Below are 18503 nucleotides of genomic sequence, written 5' to 3'. Positions count from 1 at the left end.
CTGTATATAGCTCCACAGTGATCTGGTACTGGTACTTCCTGTATATAGATCCACAGTGATCTGGTACTGGTACTCCCTGTATATAGCTCCACATTGATCTGGTACTGGTACTTCCTGTATATAGCTCCACATTGATCTGGTACTGGTACTTCCTGTATATAGCTCCACATTGATCTGGTACTGGTACTCCCTGTATATAGCTCCACATTGATCTGGTACTGGTACTCCCTGTATATAGCTCCACATTGATCTGGTACTGGTACTCCCTGTATATAGCTCCACAGTGATCTGGTACACCCTGTATATAGCTCCACAGTGATCTGGTACTGGTACTCCCTGTATATAGCTCCACATTGATCTGGTACTGGTACTTCCTGTATATATTTCCACATTGATCTGGTACTGGTACTCCCTGTATATAGCTCCACAGTGATCTGGTACTGGTACTTCCTGTATATAGATCCACAGTGATCTGGTACTGGTACTCCCTGTATATAGCTCCACATTGATCTGGTACTTCCTGTATATAGCTCCACATTGATCTGGTACTGGTACTCCCTGTATATAGCTCCACATTGATCTGGTACTGGTACTTCCTGTATATAGCTCCACATTGATCTGGTACTGATACTCCCTGTATATAGCTCCACATTGATCTGGTACTGGTACTCCCTGTATATAGCTCCACATTGATCTGGTACTGGTACTTCCTGTATATAGCTCCACATTGATCTGGTACTGGTACTCCCTGTATATAGCTCCACATTGATCTGGTACACCCTGTATATAGCTCCACATTGATCTGGTACTGGTACTCCCTGTATATAGCTCCACATTGATCTGGTACTTCCTGTATATAGCTCCACATTGATCTGGTACTGATACTCCCTGTATATAGCTCCACATTGATCTGGTACTGGTACTCCCTGTATATAGCTCCACATTGATCTGGTACTGGTACTCCCTGTATATAGCTCCACATTGATCTGGTACTGGTACTTCCTGTATATAGCTCCATTCTTGTGTATTTTATTTTATTCCTCTTGTGTTCATTTTTTTTTTTTTTACTGTGCATCAATTGGAAAGGCTCGTAAGCAAGCATTTCACTATATAGTCTATACTAGTTGTATTCATTTAACAACCCTTCCTGCATGTACATAATTATCTCAATTACCTCGACACCAGTGCCTCCGCGCATTGACACATTTACTCTGTACCGGTACCCACTGTTTATAGCCCCACTATTGTTATTCACTGCTGCTCTTTAATTATTTGTTTTTCTTATCTCTTACTTTTTTCTTAATTTAAATTTTTCAGTTATTTTCTTAACTGCATCATTGGTTAAGGGCTTGTAAGTAAGCATTTCACTGTAACATAAAAATGGATTTGATTCGGCGTATGTGATGAATAACTTCGATTTGACTGTGTTGTGTTCCAGGTTCTCTGGATGAAGACGTGGTGGTGATCGAGGCGACCCCTGCACCCCCTGTCCCAGCCAGCGAGGAGATCAACGTCACCTCCACCGACAGCGAGGTGGAGATAGTCAACGTGGGAGATGGCTTCAGGTGAGCACCTTCCCCTGTCTCCTCTCTGAGGAGATCAACGCTGTACAGAGCTAATGAACCACAGTGGAAAATCGAATGAAGTGACATGGTAAAGTACTTTGGCTGTGAAATTCTCTCTCTCAGGAGAAAAAACATCCATCTCAATATTTCCCCCCATCTTTAAGCTGTGACAGTAATCTAAATGGCACCGGCCTTCATTTGTGTCCTGAGACAGCCTGGCCCTGCAGTACTGACAGTACTTTATCCACGTGGCTCTGTCGATATAATCACAGTCAACTGTGGTGCGTCTAATAGAGGCTCGCTGAGCACTGGCTTCTCATCAAGTGTCATAACATTTGCTGAGACTGCCACATTGGGCTGGGGTAGTATTTTTCCAGGATACCTCAGAAATTCAGTGTAGGCTCTTGGAGTGCTATTTGGCCCCTATGGAGAAGTTGCTGCTATCGCTATGGCAGGGGAGATAATGCACATCTGGGATTGGCCGTGAAGCTGGCAGGCTGCAGCATTGCACTGGCATTCCACAGCTCTCCCAGCTGTTGCTATCGCTGTCTTCTTCAAGGGCAAGGCTTCCATACAGTAATACACAAGCTCTCTCCCCATCCTCTATGAACAATCTAACGAGAGACCCTCTCTCCCCCCAGGGCACTCTCATCTGACCCTCAGTTCACTCTGATCCAGGTCCAGTTACCTCTGATCCCCCTGTCAGGGAACTCCAGGTCTAGTTCGAGGGTCTCTCTGGTACAGTCTCTGATCTAAAGAACCAGGACATTAGATCCAGGTGGATTTGCTTTTCTTCTCGCGGCACGCTCTCCTTAACCGATATGGTTACTAAAACATGGTAAATGCCAGCTGGTTACAGGTTACCAGGGCTTTTGGCAGGCTTTGTGAAGTGGGTACCCAGAGTGTAGTCTTTCTACATAGACCTAGGCCTACATGATTTCTCTGACTCATGTGGGATGTCTTCTGAAAATGCTCTTTGCCATGACCTGAGGAGAGTTGAACTCATGCATTGGGATTTTACAGTAGTGCCAGTGTGAGAGCGCTATGCTACAGTATATTGGTACTGTTATAGTGGTGTTCCTCTCGGATTTGTTTCTAGTTGTCTCCCCTCGTCTTTCTCTCCTTGAACCCCTCTCCTCTCTTTAATTGTTATTGAGGTGTCTTGGTGCATAGCGCTGAGAATCATTTCCACCAGCTTGATTTCATTATCCCACCCTCTGCTGCCAGAAATAGCAAGCCTGTGAATTTCACTCCTGCCAGCAAAGTCACTCTGTCAACCCAAATGAATTGCTCTCTGTTTGTGATATGCGTTGTCTCTTGTGAGACAAATGAGCAGAATTCCAGCAGAAATTCTGCTCCGGAAATCAAATGGTCGGTTTCAGTTACTGTAGCATTTATCTTGTAGAAAACCTTTATACATGCCAGCAAAGCCACAACACAACACTAAACAATACATTTATTGCACTATAACGGTGACAAACGGTGCCCACAAACTGTTAGGGCCTACAGTGCTTTCGGAAAGTGTTCAGACCCCTTGACTTTTTCCAAATGTTACATTAGAGCCTCATTTTAAAATCGCTAAAACCATTTTTTTTTTTTTATTAATCTACACACAATACCCCATAATGACAAAGCGAAAACAGGTTTTTAGCGATTAGGTTTAATTTTTTGAAATGTATTAAAAATACATTACTATGAGAGCTGAAATTGAGCTCAGGTGCATCCTATTATCATTGATCATCATTGAGATGTTTCTACAACTTGATTGGATTCCACCTGTGGTAAATTCAATTGATTGGAGAAGGGCCTTGGTCAGGGAGGTGACCAAAAACTTGGTCACTCTGACATAGCTCCTGAGTTCCTTTGTGGAGATGGGAGAACCTTCCAGAAGGACAACCATCTCTGCAGCACTCCACCAATCAGGCCTTTATGGTAGAGTGGCCAGACGGAAGCCACTCCTCAGTAAAAGGCACATGACCGCCCACTTGGAATTTGCCAAAAGGCACCAAAAGGACTCAGAACATGAGAAACAAGATTCTCTGGACTGATGAAACCATGATCAAACTCTTTGGCCTGAATGCCAAGCGGCACTTCTGGAGGAAACCTGGCACGATCCCATACGGTGAAGCATGGTGGTGTCAGCATCATGCTGTGGGGATGTTGAAAACCTGCTCCAGAGCATTCGGGACCTCAGACTGGGCCGAAGGTTTACCTTCCAACAGGACAACAACCCTAAGCTCACAGCCAAGACAATGCAGCAGTGGCTTCGGGACAAGTTTCTGAATGTCCTTGAGTGGCCCAGCCAGAGCCCGGACTTGAACCTGATCGAACTTCTCTGGAGAGACCTGAAATTAGCTGCGCAGCGACGCTCCCCATCCAATCTGACAGAGCTTGAGAGGATCTGCAGAGAAGAATGGGAGAAACTCCCCAAATACAGATGTGCCAAGTAGCTTTATACTCTAGAGGCTGTAATCTTTGCCAAAGGTGCTTCAGCAAAGTACTGAGTAAAGGGTCTGAATACTATTGTAAATGTGATATTAGTTTTTTTTAGTTAGAATACATTTGCAATAATTTCTAAAAAACAGTTTTTGCTTTGTCATTATGGGGTATTGTGATGAGTGTTTTTTTAATCTATTTTAGAATAAACGTAACAAAATGTGGGAAAAATGTAGGGGTCTGAAAACTTTACAAATGCACTATGCATAAAGCTTTCCCAATAGCAGAGTCCCAACAGCAGTCCCAACACCTTACCACTGCTACTCCTGGCTATCAGCGGAGCCTTGTCTGGCAGCGAAACAGTTCAGTCAGCCTAATTTACTGACTTTAAAAAACAGCTGATATGGCTGACTGCTTAAAGAAATATGGTTTCTACTGACAATTGAGATGTTCAAACTATGGCGTAAGGGGACGACGTGAGGATGAGGCAATCTGTTATTTTGATTAAGACATTAATGAGCGAGTTAGGACAGATGTTTTCAATATAACTATTTGTTTAGCACTTTTGAAATGGGCTGTTCTTACAGTATTCTCCCTGTACACCAATTCAGAACCGTAGGATAAATAAAGGCGGCATATAGGCAGACAATGAAAGCTCTTACAATATTCAATGATTGCATTTCTCTAAAACAGGTTATAGGCACCACCAAGTCAGAACAGTAGGTGAAATTAAGAGGTGACAATAGATTAAATTATTAGTGAGGCACATGGGCTACTAACAGCTTACTACACAACATACATTTAGTATTACTTTCTTAGCTACAGTATACATATCTACCTGGCATATTACATTTATGCAGCAGCATACAAGATATTTTGGGACTCCGTGTTATGCTGTGCTCACTTGAACAGAAAGGTGGTGCGGTGGTCCTTCGTGGGCAAATTTTGTCATCAAACTTTGTCATCAAAGTCTGGCATTCTCTGGATTTATGGTGCTTTCAAGACAACTGGGAACTGAAAAAATATAGATGTTTTTCAAACCGTGGCGAATCATGATGACATCCGTGATCTTGAGGTCGGAGCTCTAGAAATAGGCCCGAGTTCCCAACTTGCAATTGTGTGTTGGATTACCATTGAGAATGTATTTTCCCATTTGGAGCTTGTTTTCTTCCGAGTTCCCAGTTGTCTTGAACTCACTGAAGTCTGAGATTTCCCAGTTAAAAGTTCCCAGTTTTGAGCACGGCAGAGGTCATGCTGGATTGACAGCATGGCCAATGTTGAATGTTTATCCTTTTAAGCTTGGAAAAGAGACCCTTAAACCCAGAGTTGGACTACACACCCACTCCACTGAATAGCAGGCTAGTGATTGCTTTGCAATGCTTGCAGTTAGCCACTGATCCCTTTCAAACCACTCATTGTTGAATTTACGATTTCCAACTTGTTGTGTAATGTTTATGTCCAATGGCCGATGAGCACCGATACGTTTTATCTATAATTTCTCATTATTATTTATCTTCATATGACAGGGATTGAATAGGATTTACCAGTAGATTGTCGACTTGATTCATGATGACTGCTAGCTAAGATTTTCATTCCAATCAAATCTACTGTAGATCTAACGTGATTTCATGTCATTTTATCTGTGGCCAATGACCTTAAGCCTTCTTGGATGGACACTTCTAATGCCATTTTATGGCAGCACCCAAGGGGCTTGAATTTTCGAGCTCTACCCGTAGATTTTGCAGTGATGTAGTTCACAGCTGACACTGTTCTGACACTGTCATTGTAATTAAGAATTTGTTCTTAACTGACTTGCTTAGGTAAATAAAGGTTACATTTTTTTAAATATATAATGTCCCCATGCGTGACAGAAAACTGAGCCAATCACGGCGCAACTCAAGAACACTACCAACCCCTACGCTCCGTATTTTCTCTTGGCTGCCCCACCCCCACGAAAGCACTGAGCTAGGCTGAAACCCCTGCATTTTGGCGCTGCCCTTCTCAAGAAAGCAAAAAAGAGACTAACTTGGTATGCGGCTTTATTAACTCAGTGATATGACATTTTTTTTAACATTGTTTGCAAACTGATATGTGACACAAATGAATGCCAAAACAACATGCAAAACAGGCAACAAAAAAGCTAAACAGTTGGGGCTCAAACAGCCCTGAATGACTGGTCGCCCCTGCTTGTAGGTAATGGCTATGTATCTGGGGAGTAAAGTAAACAAAATAAACCTACATAGGTGATTTTATGTATCCTTTTATCCCATTGCAGGTCAAAACACTGTTCTGACACTAAAAAATACTTCAAGGTTTTCTGAATAGGCAAATTTTCTCAACCCTGTGTCTGTCACCAATCTCTAGATGTGCACAAAGCATACCATAGGTCTAAAGATATCAGGAGTGGCCAGCCCAATGAGCCCAGTGCATTTTCATGTTTTTTCCATTTCATCTGAATGACATGCAGATGTTCAGGGTGGCAGTAAGTAAGGCCTATTGATCAGGGGAATGGATGGCTGACTGGAGACGAGATAGTTTGCTAGTAATCCCAGGTGAGCCTCCCAGCTGCTGTGTCCTTGAATGAGCCACTAATTTGCTTCAGTAAATGCTCAGCTAGCTACATAAATGCAAACTTAATGAGGCCGTGTCATTCACGTGCATGTTAGTGGATTGGTTGGTTCCTGTCGCTGTATAGTGTGTTAACTAGCTAGCTAATCCACCTTGTGTAATTATGCTCCTTACTAATGTAATCCTTAGCATAGCATGCTAGCATTGTTTCAATAAGTTTATGTTTTGTTAAACCCGGTCATTATGCTTTCAGGAAGATAATCAGCCAAATATGGTCGCCTCTATGAAGGCTAGAGAGGAGGTACACAGCACAGCCATGTCATGGAGTGTTCTGTTTAAACAGGCCCGTTGGGGCCAGAGAAGGTTCTAGAAGCCTTCTGTCTCTCTGGTATGACCAGTCATACCAGAGAGATTTTACTTCCATTACATTACTTCCCATTATTTTCAGGATGAGAGGAGCCCCCTCCACATTCTACAAACAACACTAAAATGGGCAACTCCATATCTGCCCAGTTAGTCCTATGTTATTGACCTACAGTATCTATCGTATAATACATTTAGTGCCTGCAAGGAATGTGATCATGTTGTTTTCAAGGGTAGGTTTTTAGATGTAGGATATTTGTTCTGTATGTAGGGCAGTGCAATTAAATGTTGAGTAGTGTCTTGCTGTTCCCAGAATTGGACCCTGTGTGAAACCGAAGGTCAGTTGGTGGCGCTCCCTCTCTCAGGCTCTGACCGTTGACGTGACTCATCTCCAGGCTCCCAGTTCTCTGTGTGTATGTGCTGTGTGCTATGAGTGGAATGCAGGGAGTGGGGGGGAACCGGTGTGTAATAGCATCAAGTCTTCACATCTCAGGAAAGTGTGTGTGTGTGTGTGTGTGCGAAGAGGAACCAGAGCAGGAACAAGAAGAGTAATAACATAGTTGATTAGTAGTGTGGATGAGCAGTTAAAGAACAGGTTTAGAGACCAGTTCAGGCTGCTGTGGAGTGGAATAGCAGGGGGGCAGGCAGGGTCTCTCTATAGCTCTGCATAGTGCATAGCGTACCCAGAGAAGAGCTGCACTGGGGATCAGGCCACATGCCTCCGGTTGTTTTTAGCAGTAAAGCCAAGCCCCCCTTCCAGAGGCCAGCTCATCTGACCACTCTCTCTGGGCTCACCATCTCAGTGAGCCCATTCTGCAGGTCTGGAACCCCAATGGAGAATTTCACCCACTTGGCTTGACTGACTGGAGCTTTAGTGGCCCTGTTAATTTCTCCCATGTTCCCTCTGTCCCACAGACACGCGATTAGCTTGCCCGTGATTGATTGTTCCCTGACAGTGCTCCTCTGTAGATTTATTCAGGTTGTGCAGTGTGACTTATTTTAAACTGTGTTATCCAGGAGTTGATAAGGCTAAACGTGCCTTTTCAGAAATATTCAGGGAGAGAGATCAGTAAAGGGGGGAGAGATCAGTAAAGGGGGGGAGAGATCAGTAAAGGGGGGGAGAGATCAGTAAAGGGGGGGAGAGATCAGTAAAGGGGGGGGGGAGATCAGTAAAGGGGGGGGGGAGATCAGTAAAGGGGGGGAGATCAGTAAAGGGGGGGGAGATCAGTAAAGGGAGGGGGGAGAGATCAGTAAGGGGGGGGGATTAGTAAGTGTGGGGGGAAGAGATCACTAAGTGGGGGGGGGGGGGGATCAGTAAGGGCCCTCTAAGAAATTGAAAAGGGCTGTCTTTTTCAGAGAGCTTGTAAATATTTGGAGTGTGATACAGATGGGTTTACATAAGCATTGCTCTCTCTCTCTCTCCCTCACCCCAGCCCTTGCTCTCCATCTCCCTCCTCCCTCTCTGGCACTCCCTCACTTGCTCTATCACTCTTCCTGCCTCCCCCTCGCTCTCTTCCTTAATCTCCCTCCCTCCGCTCTCTTACTGTATCACTCCCTCTCTCTCCCTATATCCCTCACTCCCTTCGCTCTCTCTCCCCTTATCTCTCTCCCTCCTCTCCCCTTATCTCTCTCCCTCCTCTATCTTCCTTCTTTCCCTCTCTCTTCATGCTTGGTTGACCAAATTCTCCCTAGGTATTTCCGGGAAGTGAATGAGCAGAGTGTAGTTAGTTACGGGAGGGTGGGTGGGTGTGTGTGTGTGTGTTTCCCTATCTCTGCCTGCACCTCCCAGAGCTGCCCTGGCTTGCAGGAGAATGCAGAGAAGGGCTGTTTCTGAAGGGGGAGGTGTAGCGAGGAGTACTGGATGTGGAGGTCAAAGGGCAGCAGGATGAGCAATACCGGTTTTCCGCTGAAAGATCATTTGTTTACAGTGCAGAGAGGATAATGGTTGGGATAGAGGGTGTGAGTATGCGTAAGTGCCATATTCAGTATCAGTGAAGGCTTTGGATTTTGGTGCAGAACATGCAGCTTGCGCTTCTGTCTTGCTGTGATGTAGTACCAGATGCTTCATATTGTTTGTTTCCACACACAGTCCATTTAGTCCCTTAATTGTGTCGTCCCCTCCCTCCTCCCCCCAGCCTTTATACACAGTCCATAGATCCCGTCCCTGCAGTTAGCCCCACTGTCGGGCCCTCTCTAAGCCCTCCGGCATTTGGCAGAGTGTGCGTGGAGATGGCAAAACCCTGGTCCTGCCAAGCCCCCAGTTCCCACAGTGTTCATGTTTACTGTGTTCTGTTTTCCCCTCGCCTCCACCCCTCAGAGGCCACTGTGGTAAACAGGTATTTACAAAATAATCCCAGGTCTACGTTGTGGGTAATTAGGTGCTTGTCCCTGGTGGGCTAGCCTGTTCCCTGAGCCTCGAGGTCGGCTAGCCTGCTCCCTGGGCCCCGAGGTGGGAGAGAGGAGGAGCAGGTGCCAATTACAGTGCAATCAAGCCACACCTCCTGTACTGGCTCTCTGTGTGTACCACCTTCACTGCTCCACATGGGGGGGTGAGGTGAACTGCCCCATGGGACATGCCATGGAGGCTTTTCTTATTCTTTTCTGCATTGCCAACATCAGAAGTTGCACTAATAGGTTTTTGTTGCCTTTTTCGTTTGTCGTGAAGTATGTCCGTCTGACAGGAAATGGAATGGACTGCAGTATGAGCTAATTGGACCCCACATCCCCACATCACAACACCAATGCAGCCCACAGCAGTTAGAATGGCATTTCCTCTGCTGAATTGTGTGAGTGGACACTCTCTCACACGCCTGCTTATTAGAAGGACTTCTTTGGCCTACATGGCTGTGTGTGTGTGTGGCGTTGCTATTGTTGTGCACACACACACTGGTCTCACTGGAATAGCAGCAGCCCACCATGCTTGTCTGTAATCTTATTGTTTTTATGATGCAACCTGTGGTTTAGAGGTTTCAGCAGCAGCCCTGTGTTGAGAGGAGCAGGAGTCTCTCTGCTCCTGGCTCTCCCCTTCCCTCAGCCTGGTTCACTGCTCTCTTTCTCTTCCCCAGCCTCATCTCTCCATGACAGGCTGCTTTACGGCAGGCACTCTATCCCCTATGCTCCCCCCTCTCATCCTGCTTTACGGCACACTGATACTCTCTGGACTCCCACATCACACAAGATAGCGGAAGGCCGGAGGAAAGACTGAGGCAGTGAGATGGGGAGAGAGGAAGACTGCAAAAGGGAGAGGAGAGAGCACAGTCAATGATGCACAATGGTTGTGACTTGAGCCAATGTGTGTGTGGTAGCTGAGGCTTGATGAGGTAGAGGTGTTTCTGTGTGTTGTATGTTGAATTGTGTTTTCCACAAGGTTGTTTTGGAGTTTGTTAGTGGGTGTGGTGGAAAAAACCATGTGTGTGAAACAAACATGATCTTTCTGTGTGGTTCTCAAAGGTTTGCACAGCTGTGTGTCTCTCTCATGCGCACGGCTGTGTGTAGACTGTCTTTATGAATTAGCTGCAGCGCTAGCACTCATGTCAGCTGGCTCTTATTTACATTCCAGCCAGGCGTTCCAGCAGCGCCCAAAGTGAGCCTGATTTGTGCTCACCACACAGAAAAAGCTGTGGGGACCATACCCTGCCTCCAAATGACAACGTTTCAACTTTCCCTTTTACTACATGATAAATTACATCATAAAATGAACTTTTGTTTATATATTTGCTTTAAAGGACAATCAGGCAGGGAAAAGCAAGAGATTTGCTTTGGGAGGAAAAATGGGCTGAATTGTCTGGAATTTCTCACTTCTCCATGAAGTCCTATGGACTGGGTCTCATCCACTGACCACTGGTCTCCATTGAGAGGGCTGTGTGGTCAGCAATCTCATAGAATTGTTACAATGTTACAATACCGTAGCCCAGGCCCGGGGTCCAGATAACCTGGCATTATCAGCGTGGTCCCAGTCAGTCTGACAACTGAAGCCTTGTTTAATCTGATTGTTTACACCCCCCCCCCCTCTCCTCTCCTTCCTCTCTAACTGGCTGTGTGTTTGTGTCCACAGGCCTCGCTCGGTGGGGGGCCACGGCAGGATGTACTGGGGCCCCAGCTGCTCCCAGAACCGACCCCAGGAGCTGCGCAGCCGCCACCGCCTCTCTACTGTCATCCAGCCGCTGCGCCAGAGTGCCGGGGAGGTGGTGGACCTCACAGTGGACGAGGATGGTGAGCATGAGGACGTGCCGACCCCCAATACCACTCTGAGATGAACTATATGATGTAACAGTCACATAGACGTCCTAGACTTATACTCAGGCCTCTGTTTTTCCACTGTCTTTTCTTTCAAAGCTAGGCTCATTCGTCTTTCAACACAAAGGCGAGTTTACAGTAGTCCCCTGGGACAGTAATTTTTATATGAGCAACATACAAATGGTTGCACGTTCTCTCTCTGTCTCTGTCTCTGTCTCTCTCTGTCTGTGTGTGTGTGTGTGTGTGTGTGTGTGTGTCACTCTCACCCACACAGATACAGAGAAGCAAGTTTACTCTCGAGGCAGGAAGAAAATAGATCTGGTGATTATATGTGTAAAAATCAATTACATTGGGGAACAGCTTTTTCATAGATGCTGCATACGATAGCCGGACTGTCGCACAGCATATGAATGTGGGCGTCCAATACTAGGATTTAGATGAGTTTAATGCTTTCTTACATGATCCAGCTCAACACTGCATAGGGGGTTGGGAAATATTACATGTCAAATTAAATACTCTCATTTACACTCTATTGTTTAATAGGATTAGCTAGCTTCTTCCACACAACTCTCCAAACCTGGGAGCGAGTGGGTGTCGCTAACTTGAAATAAGAATTGTCCTGTCATCACAATTCAATTTGAAATGTTCCCGTCATCGAGCACTGTTTAATAATGATTCATCTGTATCTTTTCATCAAATGGAGGGATATTAATAGCGACCGTGCCCCTGAGAGCGACTGCTCTTTCATTGGTTGGCTTTTACTCATCAACCCAATGCATTTCTGATGCATGTTGTTTCATACTGTCAATGTTATCATGTTTGTAACATGATAAAATGTCACAGTGATGCCAGCCACTGGAGCAGTAGCCAGAAGCATGCTCTTCATTGTAAATGTGGAGGCATTAGGCACAAGGAATGAAATACACCTGGCAGTATTAAAGCTTATGTGGGTAAAGGGTTTCACTCTGGATTTAGGGGACATACAGCCGACTCCTGATGAGTGTAGCCTACATTGAATTACAAAGTCCATTGAAGAGCTGTGTATTTATTCATCCCCAATTCATATACAGTTGAAGTTGGAAGTTTACACTTAGGTTGGAGTCATTAAAACTTGTTTTTCAACCACTCCACAAATTTTCTTTTTAACAAACTATAGTTTTGGCAAGTCGGTTAGGACATCTACTTTGTGCATGACACAAGTAATTTTTCCAACAATTGTTTACAGATAGATTATTTCACTGTCACTATTCCAGTGGGTCAGAAGTTTACATACACTAAATTGACTGTGCATTTAAACAGCTTGGAAAATTCCAGAAAAGGATGTCATGGCTTTAGAAGCTTCTGATAGGCTAATTGACATCATTTGAGTCAATTGGAGGTGTACCTGTGGATGTATTTCAAGGCCTACCTTCAAACGCAGTGCCTCTTTGCTTGACATCATGGGAAAATCAAAAGAAGTCAGCCAAGACCTCAGAAAGAAAATTGTAGACCTCCAAGTCTGGTTCATCCTTGGGAGCAATTTCCAAACGCTTGAAGGTACCACGTTCATCTGTACAAACAATAGTACGCAAGTATAAACACCATGGGACCACGCATGTTCTGTGCAAATCAATCCCAAAACAGCAGCAAAGGACCTTGTGAAGATGCAGGAGGAAACGGTTACAAAAGTATCTATATCCACAGTAAAACGAGTCCTATATCGACATAACCTGAAAGGCCGCTCAGCAAGGAAGAAGCCACTGCTCCAAAACTGCCATAAAAAAGCCAGACTACGGTTTGCAACTGCACATGGGGGCAAAGATCGTACTTTTTGGAGAAATGTCCTCTGGTTTGATGAAACAAATATAGAACTGTTTGGCCATAATAACCATCGTTATGTTTGGAGGAAAAAGGGGGAGGCTTGCAACCCGAAGAACACCATCCCAACCGTGAAGCACAGGGGTGGCAGCATCATGTTGTGGGGGTGCTTTGCTGCAGGAGTGACTGGTGCACTTCACAAAATAGATGGCATCATGAGAAAGGAAAATTATGTGGACATATTGAAGCGACATCTCAAGACATCAGTCAGGAAGTTAAAGCTTGGTCGCAAATGGGTCTTCCAAATGGACAATGACCTCAAGCATACTTCCAAAGTTGTGGCAAAATGGCTTAAGGACAACAAAGTCAAGGTATTGGAGTGGCCATCACAAAGCCCTGACCTCAATCCCATAGAAAATATGTAGGGAGAACTGAAAAACTGCGTGTGAGCAAGGAGGCCTACAAACCTGACTCAGTTATATCAGCTCTGTCAGGAGGAATGGGCCAAAATTCACCCAACTTATTGTGGGAAGCTTGTGGAAGGCTACCCAAAACATTTGACCCAAGTTAAACAATTTAAAGGCAATGCAACCAAATACTAATTGAGTGTATGTAAACTTCTGACCCACTGGGAATGTGATAAAAGCTGACATCAATCATTATCTTTACTATTATTCTGACATTTCACATTCTTAAAATAAAGTGGTGATCCTAACTGACCTAAGACAGGGAATTCTTACTAGGATTAAATGTCAGGAATTGTGAAAAACTGAGTTTAAATGCAGTTGGCTAAGGTGTATGTAAACTTCCGACTTCAACTGTACATACATTATTCTCACCAGATGTATAGGCTTACTCCAGTTCAGTTCATACATTCATGACAGCCCCAAGCCATTGCATATACACCTTTTAAAAATGACCTGAAATCCCTCCTCTTTAGGAAGGTCCTCCATTAGATATATATATGTTCCTTTTAGTGTCATCTGGGTTCTTGGTTTCAGTTTCTGTCTAGTTGTTTTGTTTTTATTTATTTCAATGAAAAGCAAATTATACATTCAATTTGTTATTATATATCATGTGACGACTGACTGTTTTTGTAATGGCTTTACCATTCCAACATCCTACATATCTCTGGCTAATGGCTATGTTTTCCCAGACCAGTTTGCCCTTTAACCTGAGGCATTAGCAAACCAGACCAAAGCATTAATGTGACTTAACTCCAATTTGGTGCATTTTCTTTATGGTCTCACACCGTGTGACTGATAACAGAATAATAGAGCAGTGTGAGATATGAGCCTATTTGCATTTCTTTTGAGGAGGAGAAATTAATTTGTGACTATGAAAAGCAGATGGAGCGCACACTGTGGAATGCTAATGAGGTCTCTTCTTCTCCCTGGCTGCCAAGCCACTGCAGCCAGTCTACACACCAGGGTTTCTGTTTGCCGGTAATAGCCAGCTTTTGGCCGATTTTAAAAATAAATAAATAGAAAGCAGATAAAATTGCCATGTGTATAGTAGGCTTACACTGAGTGTCCAAAACGTTAGCAACACCTTCTTAATATTCAGTTGCAACCGCTTTTGCCATCAGAACAGCCTCAATTCTTCGGGGCATGGACTCTAGAAAGTGTCAAGCGTTCCACAGTGATGCTGGCCCATGTTCACTCCAATGCTTCCCACAGTTGTCAAGTTGGCCGGATGTCTTTTGGGTGGTGGACCATTTTTGATACACACAGGTAACTGTTGATCATGAAAAACCCATCAGCGCTGCGGTTCTTGACACAAACCGGTGCGGCTGGCTCCTACTACTATACCCCGTTCAAAGGCTCTTAAATATTTTGTCTTGCCCATTCACCCTCTGAATGGCACACATACACAATCCTTGTCTCAAGTCTTAAAAATCCTTCTTTAACGTGTCTCCTCCCCTTCATCTACACTGATTTGAAGTGGATTTAACAAGTGACATCATAGTATTCACCTGGCCAGTCTGTCATGGAAGGAGCATGTTTTGTTCACTCTGTGTATATTCGTTATGTAGGGATATCTTATTTATCACACGCCTACAGCATACAGATACAGAGCCTTTGAGTGGAAAATCTGTCGGAGCGCGAGAGCTGCTGCTACAGCATCTCAAACAGCAAAAGCATAGGCAACGGAAGACACGCTTCATCAGCGCATCACACACCACTTTGCAATTAGCTGGAGGTAGTATGCATTTTGAAAATATATACTTAATTGTTTGAAACCTGAACATTTTAATACATACAGTGGCTTGCAAAATAATTCATCCCCCTAGCGTTTTTCCTATTTTGTTGCATTACAACCTGAAATTTAAATTGATTTATATTTGGATTTCCTGTAATAGACATATACAAAATAGTCAAAATTGGTGAAATGAAAAAAATGGTGTGTGTATATGTATTCACCCCCTTTGCTATGAAGCCCCTAAATAAGATCTGGCGCAACCAATTACCCCCAGAAGTAACATAATTAGATTGCACACAGGTGGACTTTATTTAACTAAGTGTCACATGATCGGTCACGTGATCTCAGTATATTTACACCTGTTCTGAAAGGCCCCAGAGTGCAACACCACTAAGCAAGGGGCACCACCAAACAAGTGGCGCCATGAAGACCAAGGAGCTCTCGAAACAGGTCAGGGTCAAAGTTGTGGAGAAGTACAGATCAGGGTTGGGTTATTAAAAATATCTGAAACTTTGAACATCGGCGTATCTGTCCATAGGACCACTTTAAGCTGTACACTCCACAGAGCTGGGCTTTACGGAAGAGTGGCCAGAAAAAAGCCATTGCTTAAAGAAAATAAATAAGCAAACACGTTTCGTGTTCGCCAAAAAGCATGTGGGAGACTCCCCAGACATATGGAAGAAGGTACTCTGGTCCGATGAGACTAAAATGTAGCTTTTTGGCCATCAGGGAAAACGTTATGTCTGGTGCAAACCCAACACCTCTCATCACCCCGAGAATACCATCCCCACAGTGAAGCATGGTGGTGGCAGCATCATGCCGGGGGGGGGGGTGTTTTTAATCGGCAGCTGACTGGGAAACTGGTCAGAATTGAAGGAATGATGGTGCTAAATACAGGGAAATTCTTGTGGGAAACCTGTTTCAGTCTTCCAGAGATTTGAGACTGGGACGGAGGTTCACCTTCCAGCAGGACAATGACCCTAAGCATACTGCTAAAGCAACTCTCGAGTGGTTTAAGGGGAAACATTTAAATGTCTTGGAATGGCCTAGTCAAAGCCCAGACCTCAATCCAATTGAGAATCTGTGGTATGACTTAAAGATTGCTGTACACCAGCGGAACCCATCCAACTTGAAGGAGCTGTAGCAGTTTTTCCTTGAAGAATGGGAAAAAAATCCTAGTGGCTAGATGTGCCAAGCTTATGGAGACATTCCCCAAGAGTCTTGCAGCTGTAATTGCTGCAAGAGGTGGCTCTACAAAGTATTGACTTTGGGGGGGGTGAATAGGTATTTTTCGCTGAGGTTTTCTGTTTTTTTTTCTTATTTTTTGTTTCACAATAAAAAAATATGTTGCATCTTCAAAATGGTAGGCATGTTGTGTAAATCAAATGATACAATCCCCCCAAAAATCTATTTTAATTCCAGGTTGTAAGGCAACAAAATAGCAAAAATGCCATGGGGGGTGAATACTTTTGCAAGCCATTGTACGAGGCATGTCTTAATTTGCTTCAAAGTAGCCTATCCAAACTCAGACCATATCCGTGAAGGCAGTCATTTGATATAAACTTTCTTTCATTGTCCGGTGTCCAAAGGCCGGACAATGAAATGTAGCCTAGGCATACTGGTTGTATGAATTTGGGATCTATCATCCCGCAATTGTCCCAGAGTTTTTGGAATAGGCTATTTCTTTCTCGACAAGCTGACCAATAGAATAGGTCACTGTTCTACTATGGGGGATAGTACATTGACATAGGCTAGTGATTTTGCTGTTCTTTACTTGTCTTGTTAGCTGAGGAAAAGTAAATGTGGACAGTTATTTTAACCTCTTTAAAGTGCACATCAGAATTTGGTAAGAAGGACTGCACATCATTGCGTCCTTGATTTGCATGTTCTGTTTGTATGAATTACCATAATATACATGTGATTTTTGTCACTCTGAGCACTTTGGGTGGCCGCCCTAATAGGTTATGTACCCAATGCGTATGGGTCCGGTAAATTAAAATGCTGCCGGTCAAATGTCCGGTGCCACATTTTCCTGACGGAAACCCTGCTACACACACACATACACAGATGGATATGTTTGCTACATAATAAATTCCCACATATTTACTCTGTTTACCTGTCTCTCTTCCCTACCTCAGATCTCTCTGTTGTACCATCCACCTCTGACAGCATTCACCCTCAGACTGTCAGCTCCTCCTCTTCCTCCTCCTCTCATCATAACTCTACCTCAGAGCCCCACGATGCTCCGGGCCCCTCCACTAGCTGCCCTGGTCAAGGCCCAGCCCCAGACAGCACGCTGGCACAGGGACCAAGGGGTACCACAGGCACGGAGGGTAAGACAGACCATAGACTCTCCAGAAAGCCATGATGTCAACCTTGTGTGCCTTTATAAGTTTAGTAATTTTTCCTATGGGTAATCTATGAATAATGATTGGAGCTTAAAGGTGTTTTCCATCTCTATCAGATGAGAGCAGAAGAGGTTCATCCGGCGTGGGAGGAGAGAGTGGGGGCGCGGCCATGCCCAGGTTACCCTCCTGCTGCCCGCAGCACTCCCCCTGCGGAGGGCCCTCCCCTGGTCACATGACCCTGGGCCATTCCAGCTGCCTGCAGGCCCAGCCCTCCCAGCAGCCGGGCTCCCAGCAGCACAGCCACGCCCACCACTTCCACCACCACCATCACCATGTGCCTCAGCACCCACCTCCACCCACTCTGCCCTTTCCTGAGCCCAGCTGCCCCCTAGAGAGGCCCACTGCCCTGCCTGCACCATGCAGAGGGGGAGGGATTAGCAGCTCCACCCAATACCACGACCAGGTAGGCCTGAGCATCAACACCCTGTTATGTTTTTTACATTGTAGTATTGTTGGAGGTTTGGCTGTTACTTCTGCTTCCTGTTTTGGTTTCCCCAACTTTAATATATCGACCAGAGAATTTATGCATTTCTTATAGCAGTAACATTTTATAAATATAGTCCATATTAAAAATTGGATTTCTTAAATCTTGAAAGTATTTTATCATTTTATTTTTTGCCCCAAATCTATAAAAGTAGGCGAAATGAATAGTATCTGAGGAGATAAAAGGCTGCCTTTTCCTCCGACAATAGCTGGAGATAAATTAGAAATAATTTATAGTTTTAGTAAACTATGCAAGCCATGTTCTCCCTGGCAGATGGCACCATCGCATTCAAATGTATCTTTGACCAAGTCTTTGTGTATCTAAACAAAAGGCTCCGTTAATATCTGCACTAGCCAATGAATCAGATTCAAGGTGATTAAAAAGGATTAAGAAGGAAAAAACAGAATAGGAACTGATACAGACAAATAACTAGTATCTTAACAT

At 44.4% G+C, this 18503-nt stretch overlaps 1 protein-coding gene across 6 annotated transcripts in view; it reads left to right on the top strand.

Annotated features, from left to right (window-relative positions):
* LOC115203095 (E3 ubiquitin-protein ligase Arkadia) overlaps window positions 1-18503 on the top strand; it is a 46849-nt gene that overhangs the window by 21768 nt on the left and 6578 nt on the right. For all 6 annotated transcript variants that reach the window (XM_029767461.1, XM_029767460.1, XM_029767457.1 and 3 more), the window contains exons 3-6: window positions 1439-1565; window positions 10987-11144; window positions 17306-17500; window positions 17632-17978. In XM_029767461.1, the coding sequence (XP_029623321.1) occupies window positions 1439-1565; window positions 10987-11144; window positions 17306-17500; window positions 17632-17978 (827 nt within the window). The remainder of the gene's footprint in view (window positions 1-1438; window positions 1566-10986; window positions 11145-17305; window positions 17501-17631; window positions 17979-18503) is intronic.

This window comes from Salmo trutta, chromosome 12, assembly GCF_901001165.1.
Source record: "Salmo trutta chromosome 12, fSalTru1.1, whole genome shotgun sequence".
Classification (NCBI taxonomy): Eukaryota; Metazoa; Chordata; class Actinopteri; order Salmoniformes; family Salmonidae; genus Salmo; species Salmo trutta.
Note: the sequence above shows the minus strand (reverse complement) of the source record. Positions and strands in the feature narration are given on the sequence as shown.